General features: G+C 45.9%; 1 protein-coding gene across 1 annotated transcript in view; it reads left to right on the top strand.

Moving 5' to 3' along the window:
* Positions 1-3,783, top strand: part of LOC135907745 (luciferin 4-monooxygenase-like) — a 62,366-nt gene extending 58,583 nt beyond the window's left edge. Inside the window, exon 5 of the mRNA XM_065439474.2 lies at positions 3,528-3,783. Coding sequence (XP_065295546.2) covers positions 3,528-3,667 — 140 coding nt within the window. The 3' untranslated portion in view covers positions 3,668-3,783. The remainder of the gene's footprint in view (positions 1-3,527) is intronic.
* Positions 3,784-15,186: the final 11,403 nt, after the last annotated feature.

Genomic DNA, 15,186 nt, shown 5'->3' on the forward strand with positions numbered 1-15,186 from the left:
TTGAACACCGGGTGCGACATTGAGATGTCCCAATACGGCAATCTGACGGTGCCCTAATTTAGACTTCGTGGCGTCTAGTGGGAGGCTGTACTTTTGGAAGACCGCAAGAATGGCTGCGAGTCGGGTATGGTGGCTGCTGAACGTGGAAGAAAAAAGCACTAACGTTGTCAGGGTAACAACGTCAGCTGGTCCATTTGTCAAATCGTCGAAGAGAGCCCATCCTACGTTCAAACGTCGCAAGAGCATTGCATAGGGCAACGGAAATGACTTTGAACCTAATATAAGCCATCCGGTGTGGTGAAGCCCGTCTTCTTGCGGTCCATTTCATCAACTGAAATCTGCACGTACCCCTATCTAAGAACGATGGAGGATAACTATTTTCCTCCGTGCTAGCAGTCCAAGAATTCATCGATGCGTGGTAGTGAGTAGACGTCTTTTCGGGTGATCTTGTTTAAGTGGTGATAACCGACGCAAAAGAGCCAGCTACAATCTTTCTTTTTGACAAGGACGACAGGTGAAGCGCAACCGCTAGCTGATGGCTCGATGACCCTTTTGCGGAGCATTTTGTCCACTTCTGATTCCATGACTCGACGTTCAGCATTCGATACACAGTAGGGACACCGGCTAAGAGAATTAGTGTCTCCTGCGTTTATACGGTGATGAACTGCAGATGCTTGGCCGAAAGGCCTCTCGCCCAAATCAAGGATGTCACTGTACGACTTGAGTAGAAGGCTATGTCCATGGCCTGAGGAAAGTTGAGGTCAGGTGCAATCATTTGCGCAAAGTCATCCGATAAGAAACCAGAGTTGTGAGCTGCGGGCAATTACACACTCAATGTCAAATTCGGAACCACCAGAAACGCTCACCAAAAACACGCCGGCCGGAATCACTTGAGGGCACAGGTTGAAATTCAGAAGTTGTAGAACTACGTCGTTATTAGTAACCGTGACCAGTGTATGCGGAACAGCAACGTTCCGGTTCACTTCGATGATGGCACATCAACGGTGCGAAGTACATATTCATCGTCAAGGACCTTTGGCTGGGCGGTCAAAGTTACTTAAGTACCTCGGGTGTCAGACGCACATCGTGAAGCGAGCACAAGTGAGGTAGAGTGGTGCTCGGATGATGGGCAATTTAAGGCAGTACTAACTGAAGAACGCTGGTCATGCAGTCGATGAGAGCAGCGTGACTAGATAAAAAGTCCAGTCCAAGGACAACGCCCTGAGGGCAGTCATAGATCACAGAAAACAGAATACAAGTCGGGCGGTCAGCTGTACTTAAACGGGCAGTGCACATTTCAAGAACAACTAGCACGCGTCCGTCGGTCACAGAAAGAACTCGGGCAGCAGCTGGTGCGAGGACCATTTGAACATCTACATAGGCTGGCGCTCATCACAGAACCTGGGCTCCAGTGTCGACAAGTGCTTGGACAGGTACATGTCTATTTTATCGTCGCTTACACTTTCCTTGTGGAAGCAGAGAGAGGATTTGCTGCAGTAGTAGGCAACGCAGCACTACCTCCGAGGGCTGCGATCCTTAGTATCCCGAAAGGGTGCTGCCAAAAGTCACAGAGGACGAAAGGCAACGTGGATGCGGCGAACGGAGATGGCTGACTTGTTTGCGGTGATCGAGACTGGTGTCCGCACGGCGATGGTGAGCGACTGTACGACATGACAGCAGAGTTGTCGGTGCTGTTAGACCCGGTGGTGGAAGAAACATTATGGGCATTTCCATCAAAACGGCCCCGGTTGGTGGGCGTGCGAGGTGTTGAGTGGCACAAGCTGCGAGAGTATCGAGCGACATGACCAATGCGGCGACAGGTGAAACACTCAGTCGGCTTGCGATAACGCGGAGAGAAGCGTTATGATGGATTGAAAATAGTAGAAGGCGTTCCTTACCACTGGGATTGGTGACAGCACGAACAGAATGTAAATAAATGTTTTGAAGTTCCTGGCGAACGATGGTTTGTATGAGGGGAACTGAAAACGTGGTAACATCGGGGCTACGCAAACAGAACGCTGTGGGGGCCATCGCATCTAATTCACGTCGAACGATTCGCACCAGGCTCTCAGATGGCGAGGCATGCAACTGTGCGAGTTGACGCTCACAAGTCAACGTTGCGGCAGTATTGGGAAGTCTGGCCAATGGTTGCAAGATGGCTCGGCTTTTGGCCTGCTCGAATTGTCGGCACTATTTAATGATAGCATCAACTGTAGAGAAGCTTTTGCATGTGAGCCGATTAAAGCAGTCATCAGAAATGCCCTTAAGCACGAGCCCGACCTTCTCCGCTACTGTCATGTCGCGATCGCCTTTACCACAAAGTGCCAGCACGTCGTGTATGTACGAGGCATACAACTCCGTGGGGTATTGGGCACGAGAGACAAGTTCCGGCTTTGCAGCTATTTTACGGCCGGCTGGTTTGCCAAACAACTCTGTCAACTTCTATTTGCATTGGTCCCAGCTGGTTAGCTTCTTCTTGTGGTTTTCGTTCCACACCTTTACCGTGCCTCTTAGGTAGAGCAACAGGTTGGCTAGCATAAGTGTACGGTCCCATCTGTTGAGCCCACTCACGCGTTCGTACATAGCCACACATTCTTCAATGACGGCGCCATTGGTCCCGCAGAAAGTTGCAGGATCATTGGTTTGCACAACCACAACCGAAGGTGATTGCGACGTAGCTGGTGATGGTGACGTTGGAGGCGGCAACGGCGTTTATCCCGATGACGCACCGTCATTCATGGTACGAACGGGGATGCGACGCTCACTGCGGCGCTCCGTTGCCAGCTGTGGTACCCAGCAGGCCCCACCAATAGGTCACGGGGATGTTGGGAGTATAGGAAGATTGTATTTACAATGTATATATATATATATATATATATATATATATAAATGAGTCCCATTGGTTAAAATAGCTGACAACCAACAACAGGCACCGCATAGTTAGTACTCCTGAGGAGCAGCAATAATACGAGGAGCGCCAAAAGGAAAAGAAACGGGATTTACTACCAGCGCCGGCCACCTGCCAGTATACATATTACTATCATTACTCCCATTTACTATTACTAACATTACGCTATAGGACTAAAGCATTGCATATACCCCCTATACCCAGTTGAAGTTGCGGTACTCAAAAGCTTTGCTGGACATCCACTTTCGCCCGGCGGGAGGCCAAGTCGAATTTTTGCTCCCTATAAGTCGTAGTCCGCTACCTTCTGTGACGCAAGTTATACTGCTCCAAATACAAGGACTGATGCCTATGAGGCAATAAATTGTGCTGGTCACAGCGCCAGCTGAGGCGGTGCATATTTATAGCTGAACGACTGCTTGATTTCAAAATCTGCAAGTGTTACTCCGTCTAGCGGCACGTCGATGCCCGTTTACTATAAGTAACAGTTGTGTGCACATGAACCCATTTCTCCCTTTTGAATTTGTGGCATAAAAATTGTGCTCCCGTAGAACACATCGTACATGGAGATTACTCATTAAAATGAAATACTGAGTCAAATACGTGCTCGCTTATTTTGCAGAGAGACTGGCTGTTTACAAGGGACTACATGGCGGGATAGTTTTCGCTGAGGAGTTGCCAAAAACTACAAGAGGCAAAGTGCTGAGGCGCCTTCTCATGGCCAAGTTTGTAAAACTCAAGACGGCCGGATCGTTTTATTGAATGATGCCCAGGACATTCGGACATGTTTGTTCCGATTTACTTTTCCTACAAGTTACAGGTAATAGAACATCATTATAAAATAACATGAATAAAGCCCGATGAGTGTTCATTGCAGACGTTCGTGCAGTCAAATTATTATTTTACGGTATACAATATGCTCAACCAGCTTCTTGAACCGAGTCCAACCCAGTGTTTCAGGAATGGTTCTTTTCAGATATGTGGTGCTCACACCATACTTGTGCTTCATGCACAGTGTGATCACGTTCGCCGGCTTCTCTTGCAAGATAAATGGATGTTTTCCTCCTTTTTACAACACCACTTTTAATTGGTCTTCAAGATGCCCATTCTACTGTATACCTAGGGACGCTTGAATTGGCGAACGTGGACAAACATAACAGTATCATAACTAGTTGCCTTATGTGTGTGGCGAGATTTGGGACGCCACGGGTGCACAATGAGACAGATAGACTAAAGAAAAGCGTAAATATAGGTGTGGCTAGGCTCGTTCGCTTTAATCTGGACATCCCTCTCCTATTTCTGACGGCTTTTTGTCAAATCACTGCTGCATGAATATTACAAGTGGATCGTGGGACAGAACGGTATTACTTGACATGGGTTCCCGAAAAAATGACCCTGGAAATCATGTCCCCGGAAAATATGCCCCCGGAAAAAGTGTGCACGTTTGCGATGAAGGAACAAATGTCTCTAGACGGGTGCCCACAAATGTTGCTGCAGCGTCCCGCGTTCAGTGCCGCCATTATTTATTTGTTATTGCAGAGAAACAACAAAAATACCCGCAAAGATTGCAGTTTCCAGAAAGTCAATGCACAAAATATATGTATTGTGAGGTGGAAGAGTGGCCCCGGGGCATGGCGGCTTTTCGGGAAGGGGAGGTGAAAGATAATAAAACAGCTGGCCCAGGAACGGGTGTTGTCTTTGTGTCCCCTTGATCGCGTTAAAAATGGTGCAGCCATCCAACAAACCTCTGCTCGACGACCTGCAGTGTGACACTGTGCTGCGGAGCTGACGCATACTTCTGCGTCCCACTGCTTCTAATACACTGGCTTCGGTAACTGAGCTCACAGCCTCTGCAGTCTAAGCCAGCGCGCTGGCTGCAACCGTCAACACTGCTCAGAATAGCGACTCAACTGCCGTTTATATGGGAACTACCTCGGCGCCAACGCACGACGTACACGCTCCCTTGGCTCTGTCTGCGGTACCGTACCACAAGCGACCTCAGCATTGCCACCAGAGGTCAACACTCCACCCGCGAATGCGCCTTGCAGTGACCTCGCCGTGTTCGCAAAAATAATCGCTACATTGCCCAAATACTTCGAAGATGCAACAACTCCCTCGCCAAAGCCTTGGCGCGTACACCACTGCTTTCGCCACCGCTCACAGAAATTCCCAAGCTTCGGGGGTTTCCCGATGAGCTGACGCTCTGGCTGGAAGCCGTCGAGGCTCACAGGCACTATTGGCCTGACGACGTTCAATTGTCGGTTGCTGTGAGTCAACTACGCCATTCTGCCAAATCATCGACTTGATACGATGGCGGTAATGAGGAAACTTTCACCGAGTGGAGTGCAGCGTTAGTGTGCGCCTTCAGCCTGCTCTCACCCACATACGATCGCGAGTTCATGCGTATAACGTACCGCCGAAATTCTCCCACTGAAGACGTCAGCAACTACGTTTACGATAAGCTCCTACTCCTCAACGACTGCAGCTTCTCATGGCCGTCTCCAGCTGCGCGCCAGTATGTGGTCGACGGGATGTGCAACTCTACTAATGCTACCATCCTGTCTTCTTAGTCTCCTGTGATTTCACATCTGGATGTCCTTCACGAGGCCACGGAACTGCAGCAGTGTGCTCAACGTCGTCACCCCTTCACCTCACCGCAAGCCGGATAGCTTAATCTCAGCATATCTCAGCGCATCGGGGCTGCTTTGTTTGCGGATGTCTTGGACAACGCGCCAAGGAATGCCGCTAATCGCCACAGTCCCGAATGCATTACCAGGCGTTCCCAAATCCACTCCTACCAGCGCATGTCGAAGGAACAGGTCTCTTGTCAGCACTCGTTTATACTGGTGCTGAGCGGACGGAACAGCACCAGCTTCATGCCTCCAACGCCATTTTCCCGTGGACGCAGTCTCCAATCCACGGGCTAAGAAATGGTGTGATTCCACTGGGCATGATCGACGTTTATGTCTGGAAAACAGCAGGGACGAAGTTTCTGTCGCCCATTGCCGTCTACGAGGACCTGCCTGCGGACATGATTCTCGGAACAGATTTTCTACTGTCCGACGAGCTGCAGTTCACCATCGGTCGCGGTCACGCGCAGATCCGGCCTGCATCAACTGAGACTACTGCGACGCCACTGCAATCGCCATCAAGTCAGCCACTTAGTTCGCTTACCTTAGGTTTGATACTGGCTCGCCATCATGTGGTGTTCGCTGACACTACCGCAGATCTTCGGGGCCTTAAGATGCTTCAGCGTCGGATACCTACGCGGAAACACCATTGGATATGCGTCCCATTGAAAGAACACGCAGAGAGGGAGCGCACCGTGATTGCCGTTGAAGTACATGAAATGCAAGCAGCAGACATGATTGTGGCCTTCGTCAAGTCCTTGCGAAGCACCCGTCGTGCTCGTGTGGAAGAAAAACAGGTCCTTGCGTTTCTGCTTGGATTACTGTCAGCTCAACAAGCGTAAGACACCCGAGTCGTACCAATTACCCCGCATTGACGAAGCTATCTATGCAGTCCACCACTGCAGGTTCTTTTCGTCGGTCGATTTATGCGTAGGGTATTAGAAGATCAACGTCGCTGAAGAAGACAAGTGCAAGACAGCCTTCCGCACTCCATCGGGCCTACATGAGTTCCATCGCATGCCGTTTGGCCCCTAGTATATTTCAGCACGCCATGAATTCAGCCCTAGTCTCTCTGAAGAACAAAGCATGTGTGGTCTACTTAGATGACATCCTGGTTTTTGCCATCTCCGAGGACGAATACCCTGGCAATTTGGATGAAGTGCTGTACAGACTTTATGAGACGCGGTTCCACTTAAACCCCGAGACGTGACAGTTCGGTCTAAGGTAGCTTACCTTGCACACAACATTTCCCCTGACGGCATCGAGCATGGATTGTTAACACCTGTTGAGATACTCGAAGACATCTTTCATATTGTTGGCACTGACTACACAGGACGGCTATCCACCACCACTGCTGAATGCCATTACATCATTGTAGCTGTGGACTATATGTCGAAATACATGGAAGCGGCAGCTGCACCTACCATGGCATCCGCTCACTTAATCGATTTTCTGAAACACTGGTTTAGTGGAGGCATGGCTTGCCAAAAGATTCATATTAGATCATACCACAACATTTCTCAGCCTGGAACTACGACATACTGATACTGTGCCCCCCTCCCCCCCTCTCCATAGGGGGGGAGAGGGGGGGGGGGCACAGTATCATTACACATCCGCGTTTCATCCCCAGGCAAACGTTCATACTGAACGAAGAAACCAGAGCCTTCAGGCAAGAGTTGTTCCATATATAAATATACAAGAAAAAGTAGAAGCCGACTGGGACGTCCACCTTCCGGCAGCTGGCTGTGTGGTTAATGCAGCGTTGCAGTCGTCAAGTGGCAGTCGTCTGCCAGAAGATCAGATCTGCGATGAAGGAAAAAGCCACGCAAGTGAAAGAAAAACGGAAGCGCTATTATGACCGCCGCCGTCGACCTGCCCCTGCGTACACCATCCGCGACTAGGTGTAGGTGCGAATAGGCGGCGACTGTCTGGGGAAAGAAGGCACTCAAAGTTCAAGGGGCGCTTCACCATCGCAAAGCGCGTCGGAGATTATACATGATGCGTTAGCGCCTCGGATCCAAGCATTGGGCTCACCTGGCGGAAAAGAAATATCTTCGCGGTGCACTAGTCGCGCGTCAAGAAATATTACGCCGATCGGACTGAATTGCCGTTGCTCTTTTGTTTACCAGGTCCACAGCGTGGCCTAGTGTGAGGTGGAAGTACAGCATCGGGGCTCGGCGGCTTTTCGGGAAGAGGAGGAAGAAGAGGCAGAATTGAATAGAACACGGGTGCGAACGGAGATGGTTGTTCGGCGCGTTCGTTCAGTTACCGGCGCGCGCGATTGGCCTACTCCGCGCCGACGTCGCCAGGCGCGGGGCGCCGCCCCGTTTTTGATGACGTCAAAATGGCGACACGCTCCTGTCAATCATCCGCCCACCGAGCATTTCGTCCGAACGCGACGGGAGTTGAGTAGTTTGGAGTGATCATACGGCTTAGCATGGCACGTCTGGTGGATTGGACTAGATCCAAGAGGCGGCCTTTTCAGCTGCGGAATGGCACGTTTGAATCCGATCCATAGTTTAATTCTAGAAAATGGCACTTCCATTGGAAAGTTAGGCTGTTGCGCTGGCGTTTCTAGAGGAAGGAGGAGAGCGGGTGGTGGTGCGAAACGCGTTTGAAGAAATGACAGAAAGTGAATTCCGGCATCATTTTTCTTTCTCGAAAGAAATAATTTTGCTTGTACAGAGAAATCGACAACATCATCGGTGCCAGCGAGCCACTGGGATGTTGTCGCTGACTCTTGAAGAGTGTGCCACTCTTCCCATCGTTTTTTTTTTCTTTTTCCTTCTCGCTGTGCGCGACACCACCTAGGGACGACGCAAAGAACCTAATAGTTATAAATTGCACTAGTCACACGTACTACTATTTGAAAACGTGTTTGAGCTTGAGAAGAAAAAATACATTTTTTAAATAAAGATTTCATTCAATTGGAAGACGAGAAACATTTGTAGTATACTGTTTGCAAGCTGACGACAAACGACGGAGGTAAAATTCCGGGAGGTGACCGCTTCCTGATTCGCTGCTCTCTCCGCCTCGCTGTCACAAATTTTGCATACTACAACTTTGTGACGTTGCAGCAACTGAACAGAACACGTATCGAACAAAATATCTCCGATCGCGCCCCAGCTGTCCCAGGAACGGATGCTGTCTCCGAGTCGCCTTGATCGCGTTACACTATGTAACATTTCCACAGCGCAAAAGACGAGGATAAGACGAGAAAACAGACGGAGCGCAATAATGACAAATCAAGTTGTCCAACCTTCGATCATATATATTTATGTTTCAGGTCAGATACAATGCAAGGAGCAATGCGTATGTCAGATACAATGTCATCCAGCTATCACACGAGCGTGAAACAACATACAGGGGGTCGCCGTTCAGCGCCTATACATTCCATCTGGAGGCAGCAGTTTGGTGGTCACACCCATGCTCGCAAGGTAAGGGTACAGATTAGCAAGTGACAGTACAAAATGGGATACTTGTCCTTATGTTGACCTAAAGGATATGGTACTTATTTGCAAAATGGAGACAATCAAGCTGAAAAAAGGGGGACGACGCTGTGCCTTGGGTGTTATATGTACACGAGACAAAAAGATACTGCCTCCAGCACCCGCTGGCGTTGTGCTAAACGTAATGAATGCAAAGGTTTTCTTTATTAAGGAAGCTTCTTCAAGAGACAACCACCTAAGTATTCGCCACACCCACACTGTAGATAATGCTTCAATTGCTGTTGTGAAAGCAAAGCAAAAAATGAGAGAGACTGCACTTGTATCTAGAGAAAAGCCTGCCGCCATTGCCGCAGATGCTGTCAGAACCCTTAGTGACAAATAAAAAATGCCGCATGAGCAGCGAGCATAGTTTGCATTCGCCAACATCTGTTGCTGACGAATTCTGCCAACTTATATCCAGACCAGGAATTCCATTCACTTGCCTACAATTTACAAGTTCGATATCACTAGCAGAACATAAAGTTCGTGCGTGCTTTATGTCACAACATCCTCAACTTGACTGTGAGTTTAGTTTAAATGAATCGAAATGTGCTCTTTCGTCATGCCGTACAAAGACAACCGCAGGCCCAGATGGTGTCACGTATATGATGTTAAAGAACCTAGGTCCTGTAGGAAGAATGGCTCTTTTGGAGATATTTAATGACATCTGGATAAGAGAGACTCTGCCAGATTCATGGAAATTAGCCCGGATAATTCCAGTACTAAAACCAGGAAAGACTCCCCTTTGTCTTGACTCCTACCGACCCGTCAGCCTCACAAGCTGTTTTTCCAAACTAATGGAGAAGATGATAGTAGTGGTGGTGTGAACACACAAATATGTTTCACAATTACATGACCGGTTTTCGACAAAAGCGGTGTACAATGGATTCAGTATTAGACATTGCCACATGCGTCGAACATAAACGAAGTTGCGGAAACGTGACAGTAGCAGTATTTTTAGACATTCAAAGAGCATTCGACACTGTAAGTCGCATACACATCCTTGCTGGTATGTTAGAGCTTGGCCTACACGGTTGAGCACTACGATGGGTATCAAATTTCTTGAAAGGCAGAAAAATACTTATGGAAATATACGAAGGCGCGAGTAATTATCACAGCATCACACAGGGCGTTCCGCAGGTCAGTGTTCTCAGTCCATCGTTATTCAACTGCGTCATGGCAGCCTTGCCACTAAAACTCCCGTCTGGTCTACAGTATTCGCTGTACGCAGATGACATCTGCATATGGGCCTCTGGATCTCATATACAAGACATTCAAACAACGCTGCAAGAGGGTCTTGATAGTACCGACACCTTTTTAAAAGAAAGAGGCATGAGTCTTTCATACGCAAAGACAGCCGTACTTCCTTTTACTAGACGACAGCTGAATAATTTCCAACTTACGCTTAATGGGCAAACTTTGATGTTTGTGAAAGAGCATAAATTTCTTAGAAATATTCTTGATCGCCAGCTAACATGGGCTTCACACATCCGGGCAATTGAAAAGCAGACCAATGCAGTAATAAACGTACTTCGGCGACTCGCAGGTACAACGTGGGGGGGGGGGGGGGGGGGGGATCAGTCTCTTCGCTACTACAAGTTCATAACGCACTCGTAAAACAAAAAAATTGCTTACTCGGCACCTATTCTCCATGGTTTATCGCAAACTTCTGAGGAACGTCTCGAACGTTTACAGGCAAGAGGGCTACGAGTGTATCTTGGGGTTCCACAGGCTACCTCGAGTTCTTTAGTAATTGCTGAAGCTCGTCACCCACCATTTCCAGTCATACGAACGGTTGAAACATGCCGACATACTTATCGCATCTTAACCCAACACGAGAATCATCCATTAAACCTCGCGCTTACCAAAAGAAACAAAATCAAAATTCACGATGTTGTTCGAGAACATAAAGCATTATTACCAAGATTTGAATTATGCAAAGTGGATGTTTGTTACCCTCCCTGGATGTTAACATGTCCTAAAATAAAATTATCGGTTGACGGGATTATATCTAAGAGAGACATGTTCATAGTAGCCGCCCAACAACTGCCACTTTTCCAAATTTACTCCTTATGTTCCCAGTACATACACGTTTATACAGATGGTTCGTGTCATAAAAATTCCTCGACTTCAGCATTCGTCATTTCACATTTAGCGATAGAGACTACATTTAAATTATCCCGAGAGACATCTTCCACCGTGACAGAACTGTTTGCAATCCTGTGTGCTTTGCGTTTCATAGCACCAAAAGAACATTGGCAAAAATGGGTTATCTTTAGCGATTCGCAGGCCGCTCTCACATTACTACAGAGCAATAAGAAAAATTCTTTGAACACTTTACTATTGTATGAGACACTCAAAGAACTTACAAAAGCAAGCGTCCGTAGCCGAAGCCGAAGACCGTAGCCGAAGACATTTCTAATGAAGCACTGGATTTATTCAGTCTAGCTGTAGGTACGCAACACTGGGATTCCGTGTTAAGAGAAAAAAATGTTAACGAAGCGTATAACAAGTTTCTTGAACTATTTGTGCGCATCTACACTGCGCATTTCCCCTTCCGGCAAGTTAGGAAATCAAAAAAAGATACGACAACCGTGGATTATGAGTGAGCACATCAAAATGATAAAAAATAAGAACCGCCCTTATCATGCGTCTTGCACTCCAGATCAGAAATTAAACGTAAGGAATTCAAAACCGAAAGAAATAAACTGAATAAAATACTAAGGCAGGCAAAAATAGATTACTATCAACGTCTGTTTTTTGAAATCGACAAGAAACTAACGGATGCGGTTTGGAAAATAATAAATAACGTTCTAGGTCGTCGAACTAAAAGTAGTGTACCCAAGTCGATAAGCTACGCAAATTGCGAATTGATCGGTAAAGCACTGGCAGACCATTTCAATACTGATTCTGTGAATGCAAGCGTTACGCACACACATGACTCCCATGTCATGCATTCACTAGATAAATGTGTTTCAGAAACTATATTTATGGAGCCAACTGACGAACTTGAGGTGTTTACAACAATGAAAAATCTTAATAACAGCAATGCATTGGATATTGACAATTTACAAATTAAGACAATAAAGTATGTCTTACATTACTTGCCATTTATCCGCAGGTTGGTCCATATATACAATCTAGCCATAGAATCGGCGACTTTCCCAGACGGCATGAAACGAGCTAAAGTATCTGTGCTATACAAACATGGCGATATAAATAATGTTTCTAAATATAGACCAATATCTGTCCTACCCATTTTTTCCAAAGTGCTAGAAAAAATTATTGCTACGCGCCTAACAATGTTTCTAGACAGATATGATGTAGTAACATACCCACAGTTTGGTTTAATTTAGAAAAGGTAGATCTACGGAAGCCGCCCTTTTATCCTTGAAAGAAAGTATTGTGCAAAGCATAGACAACGGAGAATTCGCCCTCGGGCTCTTCATCGATTTTAGCAAGCCATTTGATTCCATCAGTCATGGCATTCTTAAATACAAACTATCACACATGGAGTACGCGGACATCCACTCACTTTAATGGAATCATATCTCAGAAATAGAGTTCAGTATGTATGTATTAACAACGTCCTATCTTCTTTCTTGACACCTAAAAATGGAGTGCCGAAAGGGAGTGTTTTGAGCCCTCTATTATCTAACTTATTTATTAATGACTTAGTAAATTTGATCCTACAGTTGATTTCTTTATATATGCGGATGATAGCACTATACTCTTCTGTGGAAAAGACGCAAATGAACTAATTATCTGGTGTAATGCATTGCTAATGAAACTTACTGATTGGTCACATCCAAATGTGATCAGAATTATACCAATAAAACGAAAGCTATGCTTTTCAGAGCCATAAACAAACCTTTTCAGTTGGAACATTCAATCACTTATTTAGGCAAACACATAGAACTAGTTAATGAACACAAAATACTTGGAGTAATATTTTCACGTCATTTGAGTTGGGATGCTCATTTTAATAACCTTCGAAGCAAGTTTTCTGCAGTCGCCGGTGTACTATCTCGTCGTAGAGCTTACATGTCGACAAAGGCCAAGCTACAAACTTATCATGCATTTTTCATCCCGCAATTTAATTATTGCAGTTTAGTATGGGCAACGACAGCACGAACGAACATAAATAAAATAGTTACATTAGAAAAGGCACTTTTCCGACACATTGCTAGTATTGAAGCCCGATGAACAACAAGAACATCATCACAAGCATACCAAATCATATGGGTAGATCGGTACTACGAATATCGTCTTTTGCAAATGTTTTATTTTGCAAGAAAAGAATGGAGAGATTTTCTTGCATCACTAGAGACCTTGCAGCACCATGACATACCTGTGCATTTCAGAAATCGTGAACCTTGGCTTGTACCGCACTTTCGCACCGAGTATAAGTTACAATCTATTAAACACATTTTGCCGAAAATTCTAAATAATCATGTTCACGCTAATAAATTCTCTCGTAAAGAGTTGAAGATGTATTTCGTTAACCTATAATATATATATATATATATATATATATATATATATATATATTCATGTATAGCAATGCATATAAATGACCGTGTTTTTCTTTTTTGCCTTTTTGTTTTATTGTACCAAAAATGTTACTGTTATCGCGCTGCCATGTATAACGCCTCCTGGGTCCAGTCAAGCTGCTGACGGCAGCTTTTAGCCCGGGAGGACGTTTCTAGTGTGTACTAGAAGAAGAATAAAAGTTGAACTTAAACTTGAACGTGAACTTGAACTTGAACTTGATCATGGCTTACTTCAGAAGCGAACAGTATGGACTGCTTGGAATAGCTTTCAAGCCTTGCTTCTTGTAAAAGCACAAGACGGCCTGTATTCACTGCTCACTGCATTTGGACGAAAATGAGCTCCAAATGTGCTTAGATGCCCTGTTAAGCTTTCGTGAAAGTAGCGCGTAGTAGTTACTGTCAGTTATATCCGCCGAAACGCACGCTTCTTAACCGTACCGGGGGCGTCATGCGTATTCATTGCAAACATGGTATCAGGGAGGCAGTTAAGTCAAGCAATGCGCCCATCACCATTTGAGCAAGCATGAAGGTACACATGCGATCACTGTGAAAACGGTCCGTAATGGTCATGGGCACTGAACTGTAAAAAAACACGTCTTACCTTCCAGGAAATTTGTGTATGTACACATAATTTAGAAAAGTATGACATGGTGTTTTGTACCCTGCTTGCAGTTCAAAACTTGCGGATGCCCAAGTCGGTGCTTCTGTCAGTGTTCATTGACACCATATATTCAGTAGCTGCGAGAGTTTTTGAAAACGGCCCTCGCGATATGTGAACGTAAATGTTGCATATTTACTGCACAATTTCTATATATGAAAATTTAAAAAAAATGGTTTTGCTACTGCATGCCTTCTTAATGAATAATAGTGTGGTTAGCAGATAAGCACAGATAATACAGGCATTGCTTCTTCTAGTCTACTCGGCGTACTGAAAACATTTTAAATAAACGTTTACTTAATTTGTGGCAGAGCAGTGGCGTTGGACCTACTCAAAGCAGCCCCATTTGAATGACGATGTGTAATGGCGTTTGCTGGCAGGGTAACACACTTATGTGTCCAGTTTGCTTGGCTAAACAATAGAAAAAGAAAGGAATTCGAAAAGCATGCCCAAATGGAAAAAAGTTGAGACTAGTGCCTCGGAGAAATAAAACAAAAATAGCGGCAGGACGTGTGGCGAAGACCACCGGACGAATCGGAGTGGAGGTGCAAACTACACTTAGCACAGGTGCTCGTTTCCGCTTCACGGCAAAACACTGGAAGTTTAACAGAGAATGCGTGGACATCCGTCTCTGTGTGAAATAGATCCAAGAGTGCAAAACCTATATTTGAGAGAGTGAAGCCTTGGCATCCAGCACAGAACGAGGGATCATTCAATATGGAAGCATACTTTTCTTTTTCAAAATAAACTTTGATAGAATCACCAAGGTCGATCCAAATAGGTCGCGAAGCTTCGGGCGAAAAGCGGTTCAGTACAGATTGTCACCGACATCCGCATGGGGGGTTATGGGAGCAGCGATCGAAGCGCGACTATGTTTGGAGGGAACAAACATTGGGAAAGAAAAACGCGTTTTTTATTTCAAACGAGACACAGTTAGACTCATTCAAAGAAA

This window comes from Dermacentor albipictus, chromosome 8, assembly GCF_038994185.2.
Source record: "Dermacentor albipictus isolate Rhodes 1998 colony chromosome 8, USDA_Dalb.pri_finalv2, whole genome shotgun sequence".
In the NCBI taxonomy this organism is placed as follows: domain Eukaryota; kingdom Metazoa; phylum Arthropoda; class Arachnida; order Ixodida; family Ixodidae; genus Dermacentor; species Dermacentor albipictus.